At 32.2% G+C, this 20,361-nt stretch overlaps 1 protein-coding gene across 1 annotated transcript in view; it reads left to right on the forward strand.

Moving 5' to 3' along the window:
- The window catches only part of LOC147065909 (clavesin-1), a 48,555-nt gene that overhangs the window by 16,932 nt on the left and 11,262 nt on the right, over positions 1–20,361 (forward strand). The window contains exon 2 of the mRNA XM_085955930.1: positions 7,869–8,106. Coding sequence (XP_085812056.1) covers positions 7,879–8,106 — 228 coding nt within the window. The 5' untranslated portion in view covers positions 7,869–7,878. The remainder of the gene's footprint in view (positions 1–7,868; positions 8,107–20,361) is intronic.

Genomic DNA, 20,361 nt, shown 5'->3' on the forward strand with positions numbered 1-20,361 from the left:
TCTAATGGATTAAAGCTCTGTACTATTCCATGTAATAGTAAAGAGCTTGAATCCATTAGAATAGAAATCAAAATCTATTTGAAATACTATTTTTTTGCAATCTACCTACATTTATTATGTTGACTTTTATAAATATTTAAGAACTGTTAATTTTTACAAAATACTAGTCCGGATACAGGAAAATCTTTCTGAAATACAACGTTTGTTGGATGTACTATCAACGTTGGATCAATAGTGAGTTATAGAATAATTGGAGACATTTGCGACGAATGTCCTATTTTTTGAAATATGTTAATTCATCGCAGATTTGTTTTAATATTAGGTAACTTTTGTTGGTTTCAGTCAATATATTTGTGTTTTGGCAGCATACAATTTATATACTGAATATATATTTATACAATATAGGTAAATAATGAAAAAATAACATTTATTCATTTTCGAAAACATATGCTTATGCTAAAAAACGTATGCTTTCTCAATACCGAAAATACCGGTATTTCGGATTTTTGAAACCGGTATTTCGGTATCGATAAATAATTTAATACCGGTTTTGAAATCCCTTAACTTGATAAGTGAAATAAACACAAACCACAAAATCACTCTAATGATTAAAAATGAGTCCTGCGGCACTATTTTTAGTATATGGTTGTGTGATTAAATTTTTGATTATCGTATGCCGATATTCAAAAAACTATAATATTATATAATTCAAGTGGACGTATTCAAGCACACAAAACATTGCTAAAAATATTCCGAATACCCTTAATTTTACCTGGAACACCATTTGGAAAACGTTTTTGTAGAGCGTCACACTTCTCGTAACCCTAGCGATAGGTAGGTGGGTCCGCAAAGATCGTCTGCTACGCTTACCATTGATTTTTCCTTGAATGACATGTGGCCGAGGTACTGTAGTTTCCTGTTATGTCTTTGCTAATGTAAATAAACAAGATGGCAGGCTTTGTTTTGGTTATTTACTTATGTGGGTATATGCTGTTATTTGGTATGTTTTGTGAAATGTGAATGCAAAGGATTTCAAGTTTTATTTAGTAGGTTTATTAAATTAAATGAAAGCACATTTTGAGAAAACTTATGCTAGATTTAACTAATAAAAATACCAATAACCTAATATGAAATAATAAGATGATGGCTGTCAATAAACGGATATTTTATTACAAATTTCTTAAAAATAAATCATTTACATAATCCATAAAATGATTTTTTTTTATAAATATTTTTTAGGTATATTATATTCATTAATTAAATGCTTTAAAATGTAAATTATTAATACAATGTAGTCATGTATCGAATTTTGTTGCTAGATCTCTCTAATCAGTCTAATCGAATTATACTCGAAGTATCACTGTATTTTGTCTTAGCTACAGTGTCAATCGGCAATTTTCATTGATTTCCACTGGCTTCAATTCTTAATTAATCGGATGGATCATCATAGTTCCATCAGACCATCTTAACAACGATTAATAATATATGTTTTTAATAGATAAAATTATTATACCCAACTATCACACCTTCGTATCTGTCAAAACAGCTTACAATAATACGACAAGAAGAACATAACTTGGGAGATTATTATTGTCATATTATGTATTAAATTAAAGATAATAATTCAAATATTTTTGCAAATTATTACGTAGATAATAATCGTTAGACTTTGGGCGCATAACAAAAGTGTTTGTTATCTGTGAAGTTGAAGGTCGTAGTTTTTCTCATAAATTTATTTATTATATTTATTTTTAAATCGATACAATGTCGCACAAAAAAGAGAATTTCGCTGTCATTCTTATTTTGTCGTTATCTGTCATATATTGAAATTAATAACGATGCTTTTCCATTATCGGACGAGTAAATCACGTTCGATATATACATTTATTACTAACAAAATAGTTTTGTGACTGTATTGCATGTAAATAAATAAGGTTTTATACTTTCATCCTAGATACAGCGGCAAACACATTTTGAAAATAGCCGATATACTGGATTATTTGTTAGTTTGGGTAAGGTTGGGTTTGGTTAAGTGAGGTTAGGTTAAGTTAGGTTAGGTTATTGTAACAAATCAACACAATCGTATTTTTTTTTTCAAATAAATTTTCTAGTAAGTGTATAGTAGTAGTTTTACAGCGCGGCTTCGAGCGGAATGCAGAAACATTTGTCATAACTAAAATTTCCTTAGCAGAAAACACTATGCAGAAACACTGTCCTTAGTTAAGATCATTTTTATTGAAAATAATACCATATTTAAAAATTCTCGTTAGGTAAATTAGGTAAATTATTTTATAATTGTTAAACGATGACAAAAATATGACAACTGCATTTTATAAATGCAATAACTATAAATACATATTAATATTTAATTATAATACTCTTATGTTTCCGTTATAAGTCATTATACGTGATTCCACAGGCACCACAAGATTTTTTTTAACATTGTAACACTAGCATCAAGTGTCATTCTTCATCTGGTATTTTGTATTTCTGCGGCCAGCCCGCATTAAAAATAAAATAATATTCTGCAAGTACATGCCAAACGAATTAACACTATCAATATCCATATTGAGATACATTGTTAAATGAATTTGAGTGTATGGACTGTGTTATAGACATGCGAATTTATTTTGACAGCAGCTGTCAGTGGTAAATGGTAATACAGAAGGGGGCGTGTTCATAACAAAAGTAGTCAATGGTTAAGGATTCCTTAACTCTATACTCAGGATTGTCTATAGTTTATTCATGCTTTTCGGCGACTTATCCTTAAGAACGAAATCTTAGATTGTACATTCCGCTCTTAAGCGTCAGCGAATAGCGTTGTGGGTCCCAGGTTTAAATCCTGGGTCTTGCAAGTACATATATGGTTTTTCAATTTGTGTATGAGTCAGAGTTTGGACCTAATAGGTTGAGCAAGTGGCTGACATCCATTTTGTCGAAAAAAATCAAAATCTGTTAATACAAACCTCCACTCTGAGGCCATGTCCGTTCCTAATAGGATTATAATATGGGCCTCCACAGAAGGGAGGTTTGTATCAACAGATTTTGTTTTTACGAGAAATCGATGTCAACCTATTAGGTCCATACTCTGACTCATACACAAATTAAAAAAAACAATATGTGTACTCGCCAGATCCAGGATTCGAACCTGGGACCCACGACACTGTAGACCGACGTTTAAGCCGCGCGGCCATCGCGGTGGCTGATTATGTATATTAAATAGTAAACACTTCAAAATGTTAAATCATATTTATTTATTACGGATTCCACAATTATTATTATAATACAAATTAGTGACAAAACACACTGCAAGTGGCCATGCGATGCGTACGTGGCGCGAGAGGCGTAAAAACCGTTTACTTTGTGAAAGAGCGTAGTGCGCAAAACAAATTGCGGCCGCAACTAAGACCAGTGTCATCGAAGCAGATATTTTCTATCGGTGCCAATTATGCCAATAAGCAGTGTGGTGTGATTCCTAGCATTAGAACAGTAAGTTCTTTTTGTATTCTTTTTACAGACAATTTTTGTGATAGCGGATGACAACGATTCTTCAATATAGTCAAAGAAAAAGATAATAATATTTCCAATATAAAGTTGAACCTGCTGAAGACAAAATTAATGGTGCTGTAATACGTATGCACTGCTTTAAAAGCCGTCAATCGAGTTTCGTAGGTACGACTGTCTTTGATAACCCACACATTTCACTTTGCACAATATGGCCGCGTAACGTAACTCGGAAATTACTTTCGCATGTGAGAACTAATCGAAAATACAAAGCAATAAATAATTTCGACCGCCATTTCTCCGGAAGTATTGTCGGAACCGCGGGCTATCGATTTAATATTAGACAATCGATATTATATAGCTACGAATGATGGTACTTTATTTTCACATTATCGTTTCATTGCAGTCGATACATTTAATATGTTAACATAATATTGTATCATTAATAGAAGTGTAATATTATTCAATGCATAGTTCGAAAATTGAAAGTATTAAGTTTGATAGTAATTAGTAATTAGAGTAAAAAAAAAGTAGAAGTCTGTTGAATATCATAAATTATGCTTGCTTAATATGAGCGATCCATATTTATTTTGACGTTGATGGTATATTTTTAAATCGAACAAAAATACTTTGGTTCACCTTAAAGTAGGTATCATCAGTATATTGACAAATATGATAAGTTATTATTCACAATTAGTCCAATATTATTCTTCTTCGGTGGCGCTACAGCTCAAGTCGAGCCCTGGCCTCCTCCACCGCCGTCCTCCAGCCGGAACGGTCCTTCGCACGTCTTTCCCAGTTCATGATTTTTAGCAGCTGGTTGGCATCTTTTGTAATGTTGTCACCCCATCGTGTGCGAAGCTTTCCTACTGGCCTTTTCCCCCCTGGGTTTCTTTCGAGGATCTTCTTCGGTATCCGTGACTCAGGCATTCGCTGGACATGGCCTGCCCAGTTCAGCCTCTAGAATTTTATGAAGGTGGAGAGTTTTGAATCTTGGTGTAAGCGGTATAGTTCCATGTTGTACCTAATTCTCCACTCCCCGCTATCATTCATGGGTCCGTATATTCGCCTCAGGATCTTTCTCTCAAATCAATCCACAATTTTAACTGCTTTCACATTTAGCGTCCATGACTTGCACCCGTGTGCAACGACTGTGCGTATGACGGTTTTATATAGCCGGGTGTTAGTTTTTCTGTGGACATTTCTGGATTTGAATATGGGCAGCAATGAGAAGTACGATTTATTTGCAGCGGTTATACGGGCTTTTATTTCTTCCAGTTCCTCGTTTTCTTTTGTAATATTGGAACCCAGGTATGTGAACCGGTTGACAACCTCAAATTGATGGTTTCCAAAACTGGTCCAATATAGCCTTATATATTCCAATATAGTCTTATATGAGATTCACGCGGTAAATTAAGGGTTCCTTCCGCAAAGGTTACTGGTTCTAGTAGGACATGCTTTTGACAAATGGATTAAATATGATTAGCTAAAAATAGGTACCCAGGTAAACCCAGATTAACGAAAAAAATGTAAACATTTTTAATGTGAGAGTTAAAATATTTCCACTTTCTTGTAGGTTGTATTTATTTTGAATCTCAGCTGTAGAGACAAAATAAGATCATCTTTCAACACTAACGAATTTCCTTGAACAGTAAGAATTTTAACTTTAAGATGAAATTTGCAGGGCGAAAAAATTCGCCTGTGGCGCATTATCGTATTTGCTATAAAGAAAATTAATTATTTACTTGACATTACAACATAATAAACTGTCTGCCGATTACTTTGTTTTTCATAAAATAACGTTTCATAATGCATATTGGAGTGTATCCTGTATGATGCAATTTCATATATATAGTATAACTTATTCTCTATAACTCCTTAGTTAGAAGCAGACTTGAGATTGGGTCTATCGTTTGGGCCCCGCATCAGTTGAAGTACGGCCTTATGGTGGAGAGAGTCCAAAAGAAATTTTTAAGACTCCTTTACTTTCGGCTGTATGGATATTATCCGTGGCTCTATCCGACTGATTTTCTCTTAGGGATGCTTACATACTGTAGTTTAAAATTTAGAAGGTTTTAGGATCTTTATTTAGCTACATATTTTTTCAGACTTATGCGCGGCGTAAATGTGAACTCCGCCATTCTTGGTGGTGTTGGCTTGTGTGTCTCTGATAATTACCTTAGGAATCGAGGGCATCCGTTGTTTGTTCTCCCACGGTGCAGAACTAACCTGCCATTAGTAATGCCAATTGGGAGGGCAGTAACCATGTATAATAAAATCGCTTCGAAAATTGATATATTCCACTTACGTGAGGGTGAATTTAGGTGGACGTTGTTTTATAAGTTTTTAAGATAGGGTCTATCAAAGTTCACTCTGTGTGCTTCCATCTACTTTTATTTTGTTACTTATTTTATTTATTTTATTACTTATTCTCTATATTCTTATTTTTAAAAATTATTAACACTTATTTTATGTCATGTCGTGAACGCTTTGAATTTATAATTTGTTATGTTCATTATATGTAAAATAAATAAATTTGAATTGATTTGATTTAATTTGACATTACTAATATTACCGTATTGCTACTTGATAAGTACCTACTTATACCTCAGATTTATAATATTATCACTAATTCCATATAATATTCAGTAATATCCATCGAAGGTTTGATACAGAATTCTTACATAAAATGTTGAAGATGTTTGAATTATGTATGTATAATTCACTATTAACCTTGTCATTAGAACAAACGGTTTTCGCGCCAACTAACTTTCAAACGTACATATTCCGATATATTCTAACATGTTCGTAATAAATAACATATTTTCCTAAATTTTACGTAAGTATCCAAGTTTTATTTGTTTGATTTGGATGATGGCACAACTATTACACAACTTTGTTTGAGTATTCTAATGATTAAACAATGTTTTACAGAATCAATAACGGATATCCTTCTTTAAAATGGATAAATAAAAAAAACAAACAGAAATATAGCACGCAACAATTTGATAAGTGCATTGTAAACAATCAATGTACTTAAAAGGATACATGCTACATCAGTGAAATACAACAAAGTCACAATGAGACACTCATTTTCATATCAATCACCTTACGAATTATACAACATATCGTCACTGTTATGGCAGATGACACTAATTCGAAAAAATGGCATATTGAATTAGTTATACCAAAATGTTCCTTATTTCAAACTTTACCGTCTGGAAACCTTCTTAATAAATAAACAGTCTTTATTTTAAAGTCATCCTTTTTACGATTACTTAACAAACTCACATGATAGACCATTTCAAACATTTTAACAACTTCAAAGTCAAATTACTCAAAACTAGTATTCTCCAGTTAGTGTGTTCTGCCAGAACAGAGACGATATTATTATGATTGTTTCTAAATGTTGCTATGTTTTTGTAAATATTAAGTATTTTTAAAACTATGTTTATTTATCCAATCTTCGAAAGTTAATTTATAACCCATCGCAAATAAAATATCAAACCTTTACGTCGAAATATGGAAGAAATAAAAGCAGTAATCGTCTAGTTTATTATATCTATTATATCGTAATAATAATGAGTCGAACGCATCTATTCGATAAACAAGACAGCTATCGGCCGCTATCGGCAGCTATCAAGGGTAGTTCTGTATCAAAGTATTAGCACTTATTTTAAAAATTACAATAACTTAGTTGTAATTATTACAATAAGTGCTATGTTTCAACAGCACCTATCTTGGCCGTGGTAAATTTTAGAGCGAGATAGACAGTTTTGACTGCTTTGACGGCAAACTTATTGTAATTATTCCAATAAGTGTTAATACTTCGATATAAAACTACCCTAGATAGCTGCCGTAGCGGCCGACAGCAGTCTTGTATATAGAATAGATGTGCAGATAGTAATATAATGTGTAAAAATCGCGTATGTTTTATGAGTATACTGGTAGGGTCAAATTATTTTACGGCCTATCTAATATTTTTAAAAAGTTATCAATATTAAATAATGTAATTTCAGAAATAATATTTTTTAGGATAGTACATAAACTCTTGTTGAGTCAATAACATACATACACAAACGAAGTAAATATGCCGTATACATAATATGTAGCGACTTGCCACAACGTGAAAAGGCGCTTTTACTCGAGCATATGCATGATGTAGGTGGTTTAACATTTGGTCACTTTTTCCACGAGATCAGTTTAGGGATAACTTAACCTATCACCTCCACGAACTGGCTGACGCGTGTCTGGTTTACTTCATTTTTAAGGTTTAATTAATTCAGAAATAATGGGCAGGGGTAGTTGAGTTGTTTACACGTCATAAATCTGTTACTAACGAGCATCGTCTTTTTTGTTTTCAGAATCGTCAATATGTCGGTACCAAGCGACTTCAGAATCGAGACTGATCCTCTAAGCCCAGAAACCATCGCGATAGCGGAAACTGAGCTGAGAGAGACACCGGAGAGGGTTAAGGAAGCCACGCAGCTCCTCCGGGAGATGTTACAGGCTGACAAAACCCTCCACTTCAGAGATGATGACGAGTTCCTCCTCATCTTCCTTAGACCCTGCAAGTTCTACCCGGAAAGCGCATTGGCATTGGTGAGAATTAAATTCATATTTATTCGACTCAGCAAACCACATCTTTATTCATATTTTTAATGTTTATGTCCTTCCTTTGATTAGATTAGATAACCCTGATATTTCACCTTATTTTTAATTTTTATATTCACATTTTCAAACAAGAATGCACTAATTACTTCTAGCGCAAAACTAGCACAAATATTTGTAAAATCTTACTGAATTAGATTTTTATGCCAAATTTATCGTTTTTAGCATTTACTTTTTTTTAACGGGTAGTTATTTCGAAAATAATATTACATTACTTGTCCGGTAGTGACAAAATTTTTGAAAATTTTTGAAAAAAGTTCTGTGACAAAATGTGATATGATGTAGGAGATGTTAGAATGATTCACCTATTCTGAAAACGATTTTCTAAATCCAATCAGAATATTAGCACTCTGATATCCTGATATTATTCCTCAAATAATCAGTTAACCATTGTCTTATTTTCATCATTACTTTTATGCCATTACTAAGAAACACAGTAACTTCAGGCTTTGCCAACAATCTCCTTCCATCTAAAGCAGGGGTAGTCAACCTTTTTATACCTACCGTCCACTTTTTATCACTATTAGTAGTAATTTTTTTAACCGAACACCGGTTCCACAGTAATGGTGATTTATAAAGTAGAGAAGTAACTTTATTTTATAAAATTTATGAAGCAGAGTTTTGTGAATGTTTTTAAAACCCCTACCTTCCACCATGAAAGCTGGAACGCCCACTAGTGGGATGTAGGGACCAGTTTGACTACCCCTGGTCTAAAGCAATCCTGTACGGAACCTGTTGCTTTAATCAGTATTAAAATACTTTGGCGCATGCCCTCGTGACGTCCTCTTTCGATGCCACCAGTGATAAATTTTTTCTCCTGGCTGGTCGCATATTTTCTTACTATATGACTGAAGAATTGGTCTTTTTGGAACAATGCGTCTTTTGCAGTTGATTGAAACATTATTCGATGCCAAAATTTTCCGGTATATAGACGTCTCTACTCCTGGCCGGAACATCTCTTCCAACACCGCTATTCTTCATTATCTGAAAGTCCAGGTTTCAAAGCCGTATAGGGAGATTGAACATATTTAACTAATAATGGACACTACATCTGAATAATACAATTATTACTACCCTCGTAAACGACACTTGTATTCATCTGTTATCAACTCATACAAATTAAATTTCACTGTTTTGTAATGCTTTTAAAACTTTTACCTACAATTATCATCATTAGCCCGGACCAATCCACTGCTGGATTAAACCCTCTCCTAACTCCCTACAATTTTTTCGGTATCTAACTGTTCGCTGTCACGTACATTCACCTAACTTTACGAGTTTGTCTATCCAGTGTGTTTTAGGGCCTTCCAACTTAGCACCTTTTGCGACATATCCGTTATCGGATATTGGCGATGATTTTGAGCATCATTTCCAAGTATGTTGCTACTCTGAAGAGAGTTGTAAATTTTACCATATAAAATATATTTTATACTCTACCTATGCACCTAGTTCAGAAATGAATTCTACCTCCATTGTAATCATTGATATACTACTGGATGAATCATATGCTTCTTAAAATGACGCCTGATTTTCAGCGAGTCGGCCTTTGTTAAAACTTACTGGGTAAGCCCGATCTAGTTTGCATCTTACTCTAACTAATAGTGAGCGCATGACGACTTGCTCTGTCTGCTTTGCGTTGCAGACACCCTTAGGTTCACTATTCTAAGAACGCAAATTTAGTTTTACAGCCATGGCAATACGGGTGAAATTCGGGAATCCATGTTATCGGTCTTAACGCATTATACCTACAAGGAAATATTATAAGACGATATTCATATTATCTTTTGTGGTACACTTTTAAAATGACACTTGTATGGGAACTGCTCATCTAGTAGTATATCAATGATTGTAATATAATTACACATTTAAAATTCACGTTCATTTCTTTGACTTATTTATATATAGTATCCACGTTAATATAGAGATTTTATATCTAATGCACTATTCATCAGTAAGTCAATGACTAGATATTTTTCAAGATTTCTCATTTCTATTTAAGTCTAGAAAATCGGCTGCTATTCTTTAATATCCAATACATCCTTATTGTTGACCATGTCATTTCCTGACAATAACATTTTTTCTACGAAGCAATAGCGTACATTTATGTGCCTATTTGTTCGAAATTAATGTAAAATTTATTACTTTGGGATATGAAATTAATTCTCTATATTTTTGTGAATATACATACTACAATGTAAATAATGAATAGTTAGTGCCTTACAAGTGCCGAGATGTCAAATATTAGATAACACAACGGAGTTATTTATGTCATGTAAGTAAATATGGATAGTTACCTATAGAAAAAAATAACAAAATAATTCAAGGTAATTTCATGAATAGCAACATGTATCTGAAATAATACGTTATTAGCTTGAGATTTTCGGATTCGCGGAAGGATTAGTTTGCTTACTCACATATTATCTCCAAAAAGATATAAGTATATTGTTTTCTAAATATTGTAAGATAATAAAATATATTTCGGAGAAAGATTTCGATCATTTTTAAACTAAATAGTATCAAAGTATGTAGGTAGGTACATACATATCTTTAAGTCAAAGAGATTGGATTTTAAGAAGATTATAAACTTTGGTAAATATACCGAATTACCGCACCGTAAACATAGATTTATCATTGCGCAAACAGTTTGTTACAATAAGAGCTGTTAGAACCATAATTTTGTTTAAAGGTTTATTTCCGGATCCGGTTCTATCAAATCTTTCCACCAAGACTTCAGAACTTATAACTACTTATATAGTTATAGGATACTAGATAGTTTATCTTATTTAAAGTAGGCGTCTATGCAATTCTATCGTTATCAGGCGGATCATAATATAATCGATGATTTAGTGCAAATATATTGTATCTACAGTTTTGTATGTTTTAAAAAAATCAAATTTTAAGATTTGAGATTTATGAGAAATGTACATATTATTATGTAATTGAATGACACAATATCTTCTCAACTATCTGATTTGGACATACAATATTTTTGCAGCATAAAGATACGATGTAGACCAGTAGTCCTCGTGTGCGGCCACCAGCGCTTTTCAGAATAATATTTCAAAAATTTATTTATAAAATTGGTTGAATACACATGACTTGTCTTAAATTTCTTTCCACGCTTAAATGATTCATAATATGTTTTTGTGATGAAATCATGTGTAAATTGGCAACAATTGCTTTATTAATATTGTCAATTTTTCCTACTACTGTATACTGTGAAAGATCATTCAGTGTAATGCACTTCATAAAAAAACAAATATCGAAGCCAGTTGACTGATGTAAACTTGAAGCAGCCATGAGGCTCGCATTGGAAAAATAGTATTGAAGAATTTCCATTTGCATTATTTTTTAATAACTCGATACGAGTATGTACCTACTAAAGTGTTCAAATGTCTTTTATTAAAAAATATCTCTCTTCTTGGTCGTGCACTCATGGCTGAGGATCGTGACCACATTTAAATTTCGCCATCCTTTGAGCTACCAAGACTTTCCATCCTTCTCGATCTTCCGCTTCTCTCAGGGCAGAATGGATGGTGCCCCCAGTCAGCTCTTTCACTTGGTCGCTCCATCGCGCAGACGCTCTTCCTCTGCTACGCCTTCCCTGGAGGCTACCCAAAACTACCAGTCTCTCCAGGTTGTCCGGTCCGCGCCTGACAATATGTCCAAAAAACTGCAGAATTCTTCTCAGACATATCGTCGAGAGCCGTATACTAGTCTACAAATATAATATACTATATATAATATACTATATAGTCTACAAATATAATGTAATATACTAGTCTACAAATAAATTGATCCATTTTTTAGTAAATCAAATTTAGCTTTAATTTTTTCAATCACAACAAAAGTAAAATTTGGTGCGGCCACCAGACGTTTCCATAGAACTGTCAATGTCAATTGTGCGGCCACAGTTAAATATCACGTGAGAACCACTAATGTAGACCAACGTAGATAAAAACTGGATATACAATATCTTTGCACTGAGCAACCACAATTTGTAGGTATACAACCACACTAGTGAAAATACATTTTACATACATCGGAATGTATTACTAAAAACAATAGAATAAAATATTACAATATGAATAATCAATAAACAATTGAACGGAAGACAGATATTCTTAAAGTTATCCATTTTCGGTTCATTTATTCTGGTGTTTCAGACTCAATTATTTGTCTATGAGCTGCTGCATTAAGCTCGTGGAGTCTTTGTAGAGTTCTTCCTCATTCACAATGTTTTGATTTTCTGATTGATTGTGTATGATGCTTAAGGTTACACTAGGTTACAGCACCCTATTCCTATTATAATTACCCTTAAATCTTTTAGAGAACATACTAATTTCTCTTAATCACTTGATATGCCAATACCGCACTGTAAACATCTGTCAAACTATTATGAGAGTATCATTTGTTTTCTTTCACAACATGATTAAAATGAACGATTATTTGATTTTTAGTTATGTGTATCTTGACTCTATATAAGCCACTTCCTTTTTCCGTATATTTACTACCTACTATATGAAGTATGGATACTGTAGGCGATGTAATCCAAGTTGCCGATATCAGCCTCTCAAAGATAGGCGCGTATCTTAGGGACTTACGCACCTAAGTATGGTTCTACATCACGCTCTTAGTGGTCGTTTCTTCAGCTTCACTTTCATAATTCCATGCTTTATAATTTTTGGTACCTATTTACATTTTATTGTACCGTTTTTGTGATTCTGCATATACTTCTTTCTTCTTAATGCGATTTATTTGTTTTTTTTTAATGTCATGTTGTGAACGCCTAAAATTTATAATTTATATTATAATGTTCACTGTAGTGGCGAAGGGTGGAGGTAGGCTGTTAAGATCCGACATAAATTGTGCCACACTGAACTTTGTCAGTCAAACGTATTTGTTTTCATTTAACTAAGACTATAATATTGTGTAGATAGTGTTGGTTATTTTTAAAATTCAATTCAACCCATCCTAATCCATGCTATAGTAGATAATAGTAAAAAAATATTCGTTTATCTATAAAATATCTAAAATTATGCCATTAAACCATGCATAATTTTAAATATTTTATTGATTATGGCTTGGGTAGAAAGAAACTAACCATAACCATCTATAATATGTATTTTTAATTCAACGAAAACAAATAAGTATGACTGCAAAAGCGTGCACTATTTTTACCGGATCGCCCATAGCATACCTCAACTAATATGGTTTGGTTTAGGCAGGGTTTAATTGAATTTTAAAAACTAACCAGCACCATCTGCAATAATTGTATTCATAGTTTAATGAAAATAAATAAGTATAACTGACAAATAGGACTGATTATGTCGAATCTTAACAGCCTACCTCCACCCCTCGCCACTGGTTCACTTATGTAAAAATAAATACATTTAAAATTTTAAAATAATGATATGTTTAGAATCCACCTTCTAGAGAAGGTTAGCTTCAACATATTTAGTAGGTATTGCATGTTAGTATGACGTTTAGTTATTATCTGCAATACTGTATTTTATTATCTTCGTGCGGAAAATCGGAAAATTCCAATGTAAGACGCAAGTAGGTAGTCATATAATCTCTTTTTATATTCACATACAATTACACCATCCGATAAGGCATTTTGTCACTGATTTATCCGTGAGTTAGGTCATTATTTGTAGGTAATTTGACAGAATTGTTCAATTTATTTATATTTTTATTAAATTGACCAAAAGATAATAACAGTATGATTGTATATATTTTTTAAATTATACTTTATTAGCTGAAGAAGATGACATCTCATTAGTTTTATATTAATTTAAAATAAAACAAAAAATACAAGCATGCAGTTTGTTTGCGGTACGAAGTTCAGCAATAAGTATGTCATTCTATATTTTACCAGTTACATTATTCGTATTATGCAGGGTTCACCGAAAATTGACCGCTAGCGAAAAATAGAGTTCATTGTCTCTTGTTTTAATTTCAAGTTTTTGAAGTTGTACTTCTTTTGGCGCGTTTGTGAAATCAGATCACACGAAAAAAAACGCACTCGATCGGTTTCGAACTACCGATTGTTCAGTTATCAGCCGAACGCACTACCTTTACGCCACAGTATGATACTGCAATCGTGACGATTATACATAATAATATTCCAGTTTAGAATTGTTCCGTTGCCTAGGCAGTGAATTTATCATTGTAGGCCATTTGCAATTCCTTATGTAAACAAACGATTAAATGTCAGAGTGACAGTTGGTACTTTAAAAATAAAAACAACGTGAAACCATTATATAATTTAGTAATATAAGTTAAAGTGTATAGAAATAAACCAACGGCGTTCCAATAAGCGGTACTTTTTCTTGAGTGTGTAATTTAACAAGATAATTAAGAGCTAGTCAAAGAATTTAGTTTATCACAAGTTTTGTGTTTGTTTTGTTACGCCAAAGAAGTATAACTTCTAACGCGCGTACATAAGTACACACACCGATTTTTTTTATAGTTTCTGCATTATTCAAGTATATATAAATAAAAATATCTACTTGTGTAACTAAAGAATTTAGACTCTTTGGATAGAATGAGTCTTAATCATACACATTTCGAAGGAAGTTCAATTTTCGAATCGAACGTTTATACACGTGGTTGGTTATATTAGTGGCAAGTTAGTTATTATTTTCTTCTTCGATAATAATTATTGGCAGGTCCAAAAACAGAATGGTGACATGCATTCTGGTTTGAAATTTGTTGCATTGTTTACATAACCTACTTAATATTCTGCACTTCTCGGGATTTTACGTGGTTATTCATTCAACAAATAATGGTAAACGTGTTGTTTTGGTCTGTCTACATACAATCGACGTGGGTGTATCTTTCTAAAAGTATGTACCTATAGCTGTATTTTATGCGGCAATGTGCTTGAAGATGCATGATACTATGTCAAATTTTAGTCGAGTTTAATTATACACAATACAATGCTATGAATGTAAGTTTATTCAAGGGTTATTTTGGAAATATCCGCAAATATAATCATGTATATAGGAAACTAATTGGGTGAATCTGAAATTATAGTGATACTATGTCAAAGTACAATGTTCTCTTCAAATGAACCTGCAATGCGGTCACTTGTAGCCAGGGAGCACAGAATTAATGGAAACTGAAATGCCTAACCTGTGTGGAGTAACAGGCAACAGATATTGAGTGTGGAAAAATATGGGATACACTTAAAAACATGTGTAAAGAATACGTCATTCTATGCTTGCCTTTCGTTTTGATAACTGCTCTTGGTTTATGTAATATTAGTGTATTTGAAGGTTGCAACGCACACTGTTGCGCGGCTATAATGTGTGTTTCATTGCCGTAGGACACTCACACATTCAAAACACTGCTTCAAAATGTAGTGTAGCCTATTTGAATTATATTTATTTATCTGTTCTGTGCTTGTAGCTAACTTAACAGTAGACCACATATTGTCTCATTTTTCTTCAATTTTATATCGACCGTAGAAAGGAAAAATGACGTAACCCACACAAATCAAAATTTTCAGGAAAACGTTTTTGTTATGTATTTCGGTCACAGTTAAAATATAAAATCGACATAAGCTTGAAGTGAATGATAATTATTAGTTTTTATATTTCTAGGCATTGAGTTAATTGAAAAAAAACGACAAATATAATATTCGTTTTTCCTACTTCATTTCTCTTTCTTTTTTAAAATTTCCAGCTAAATTTAGATTATAAATCGGCGTTTGCAGATTATATTCTTTGGACACAACGTTCTTAATTTTAGTCGTGTACTACGTAATTATCCAATAAAACCTATCTTGAAAAATCTGAGGGTTGCGTCCTTTTTCCTTTCAACAGTCGATATATTTAGGCTGTAACTTATTTATTTATTAACCATATAAAAGAAAATAAATTATTGTGGCATAGCTTGTCTATTTAAATTAAGTTGCCAGGACATTCCAATAAATTATATTATATTCACTAATAAATTCTACTATACGCTACTAACTGTCTAAAATGTTAACAAAAAATAAACATTATACATAATTAATAATTGTTGCTATCATCAAACATAATGTAGTTTTAACAAAAAAAAACTAGCATTGGTATAATGACAAATAATTTACTAGCCAGTAAGCATCGTTAAAAATAAATGGTTTTGAAAAAATAATGATACACGGTAATTTGTGTGAGAATTTCAGTAAAATAATTACGAGATTCATTAGTGACTAAACAATATTTTTGACATGTTCAATGAAAAATTATAATATGTAATATTTCCAAGAAAAAATCAGTTTTCTGTAGATAAGTATTATGAATTTCAATAAGCAGGTACCTAACAGAAGCAGATTCACTGCTATGTATGTACCTACTCTGAGTGCTTGCAATCGTAGACCCTCAAAATTAAAAAAAGCTAACATACCACAATATTTTTTAACAGTTTTTTAAAATGTTGACACATGATAATGCTTTTTTACTTATTATGGAACCGTTTATTACACATAATGAATGCAATATTAATTGGTTACTGAGGAAAATACTATATAGCCATGACCCAAACATGGGACTCTGAAAAAACGATAAAGGTTAAATGCTATGTATCTTCAGTCATGTTATATGGAATGGAGGCGTGGACATCGGGGAACTCAGAAATAATGAGAACTGAAATACCTAACGGGTGTGGAGAAGCACGCAACCGATCTATAGTGCGGAAAAATACGGGATAAACTTAAATACGTGTCAAGAATACGTCATACGTTGAATACTGACAACTGCTCTCGGTTTATGTAATGACGCTCATTTAATATTGGTGTATTGAAGGTTGCAACATACACTATTGCAGGTCTATAATGCGAGGTTCATTTTCGTAGAACACTCAACATTCAAAACCTTGCGTCAAAATGTACTGTATTGGGAATTCTATGACACACACAGAAACAACGCTAAGGAAACTTCAAGCTTTCGTTATGTGGGTGTATAGACGTATTCTCTGTATCAGCTTGATGAAAAAGACCAATGAAATAATCAGGGAAATTAAATTTGAAAGTTGGCATACTTTGGCCACATCATGCGGCATCCCGAGAGATATCAAATTCTTCGTCTCGCCATTGCAGGGAAGACTTTCGGTAAGCGAAGCCCTGGTAGATGACGAAAGTACTGGCTGAAAAACCTCATAAACATCCCAGCCCATTTAGAGTAGTGATGGACAGGAAGAGAATGGCCGAACTCATCCTGGCGTCTGATAACGGATATTGCAAATGATCATCATGTTTTAGTTCAATCCTCAGTACGTTAATTATTAACGAATTTTTACATAGTATTTATTTTTTATACTTGTGTTATACAGTAGCACTAATCCATGTTGATACTGTATGCTTGTTTGATATTCTATCACAAAGAGCATAACATGCTGTGATAAACAATACTTATTCTAAGTAATTTTACAAAAGTCGTTTTTACAATCAATAATATCTATCGTTAAAATGCATAAACTCGACTAGAATACCGTCAATAGCTGTGTAAATATTTATAAATCTTATATATATATAATGATGTATGGTGAGATAGTGCATGGTGTCCACCTATTTTATTGATCAAAACAGGTATTTTAATCTTACAACTACATAATATACACTTTTGTATAATGTTTAAAAACAAAAGACATTAATATAAATGCTATTTGATGTTTGTTTTAAGTTTAATTTTACTAAGGTACTCGTACCTACTAAAAATAGAGTAGATATTTCATTTGCACGATATTAGTTCATTTATGTACATAATTATTACATATTCTGTTAATATTAACCAAGGGTAACATTTATTTTGTAAATATTTTTTGTTCGATAATACACGAAAACAAAGTTAGTAAGTATAGATATTGAAATTGCCTTGATTTTAAAATTACAAAAGTTGGTTTTGAGGCTGTTATTATAATATTATAATTATCAGCGTGAATCTATCCACTGCTGGACGAAGGAAACTCAAAACTGAGTTTCATTGCCACGCACGTCTGCTGAATTTAACAATTATTCAATTCAGCGGCCTCTAGCTCTACCTCTTGGACGTTTTCTACCTTAATCTGCATTAATTGAGTCACAAGAGTTTTGATTTTTCGACTTTTTCGTTTCTTGAAATTCAAAAATATTTTCTCTCTCGAGAATTTGAGATTTGTGTATTGATTATTGATTTCTCGAGAATTCTTGAGATATAAATTTATTTCTTTTTTTAAATCATCCAGCCCAAATTATCTATTGATAATTATCAATTTCGAGACTATACTTATAGGTATTCTTGTCAAAATATTTTTGTTCACCGACGAATTTAAAATAATCCATTCCGGTCAAAAGTCAAGTGCTTTTTTTAATCTTTTTTTCAATTCCGATCATAATAAGATCATATGGACCTCCACAGAGAGGAGGTTTGTATTGACAGATTTTGTTTTTACGAGAAATGGATGTCGGCCACTTGCTCAATTTATTAGGTCCATACTCTGACTCATACACAAATTGAAAAATGTGTACATATTTGCCATTTTTTAATTGTGTCGTTTTTTTTTTTCAATCGGCGAAGTTTTTATAATATTGTAAAGTCACAGTACATATATTGTGATTTTCTTAAATCTTGAGCATTTCTTCGAATATTTCAATGCTTCTACATATTACTGAGTACTGTTTCCTTACTACTTTGTTACTACACTAGTGTTGAAAGGAAGAGAAAAAAATAAATATTCATCCAGCATTGAATCGAGAGTGATTGTGTTTTATGTAGCCAAAATCGTAACTTACGTACAATTAATAATTATTCTTGTGTTTCACTTATTATCGCGATAATTCAATGGAATGATTCATCGATGAGATAATAATCAAGGTTTGTGGGAATGCGAGACTAACGACCGAGAATACTGAATACAGCCAGAGGAGGCCTTCATCCGTTCGTTAATCAAGAATGTGTATGATGATTGTGTTTTATGTAGCCAACATCGCAACTTGCATACAATTAATAACTACTTGTTATTTACATACTGGTCGTGACAGCAATTCAATTATTATTAGTCATGACGAGGGCATCGGACACGTTGTCACTAAAATTACGTATACCTTCTTACACGTTTCCAATAATCCATAAGTATATTGTTATTCATTTTGATTTACACCAAGTACAAAGGATATGCAAGACGAATATTAAAATGTATTTTAAAAAAATAATATTATCATCAACAAATAAATATATGTTTACCAATCAACATATACATAAATCGATATGTTATTGGCCTGTGTTCAAAATAGAAAATTGTACGTCCTATCCACAATCAAATCATGTTTTATTTATTCAGAAAAAAAACTTATAACTTAGCGAATAACCAACTACATGATTGAAGTGTTTTACTTATTGTTCTCTAAGTTTTAGTAATAATTTTTAAGTTGTTCGAAAAAACTATTAACTATAACTAAATAGTAGTGGCGAAGGGTGGAGGTAGGCTGTGACGATCTGACATAAATGGTGCATACTAAACTTTGTCAGTAATACTTATTTGTTTTCATTGAATTAAGAATACAAAATATTGCAGATGGTGCTGGTTAATTTTTAAAAGTCGATTAAGCCCTGCATTACCAAACCATAATAGTTGGGGTATGTTATGGGCGATATGACAAAAATAGTGCATACTTTTTCAGTTACACTTATTTGTTTTCGCTGAATAAGAATACATATTACAAATGCAGATGGTTAGTTTTTTTTAATTCATTAAGCCCTGCTTACCAAACCATAATGGATAAAAGATATTCTTCCATCTATAAAAATCACATATGATTTAATTGCATAATAGGAATATTGCGGACAATTAAAATTCTGGAACTTGGTAAAAGAAGTCCATATGTCGATATGATATTATGTTTTCCATTACAAGCGATTATTTAATGCCTTCCAGACTTATTAATTAATAATTTTAATAATATGCACTATAGATTTTTTTTGTTTTTATAGAAAAAAATCAATATTTGAACATTTTTAAGAACTTTTAAAACACTTAGCTCAAAATGAGCAAATTTTTTCATAGGGACTTCTTTTACTAAGGCCCAGAATTATATATTTTGGTTTGGTTTACGCAGGATTTAATTTGATTTTTAAAACTATTCACTACCATCTGCAATTTGTATTCTTAGTTCATTTAAATCAAATAAGTATGACTGAAAAAGTTTAGTGTGCACATTTA

This window comes from Rhyacophila brunnea, unplaced genomic scaffold (assembly GCF_057557595.1).
Source record: "Rhyacophila brunnea isolate RB1 unplaced genomic scaffold, BYU_Rbru_1.0 scaffold_5, whole genome shotgun sequence".
NCBI classification, from domain to species: domain Eukaryota; kingdom Metazoa; phylum Arthropoda; class Insecta; order Trichoptera; family Rhyacophilidae; genus Rhyacophila; species Rhyacophila brunnea.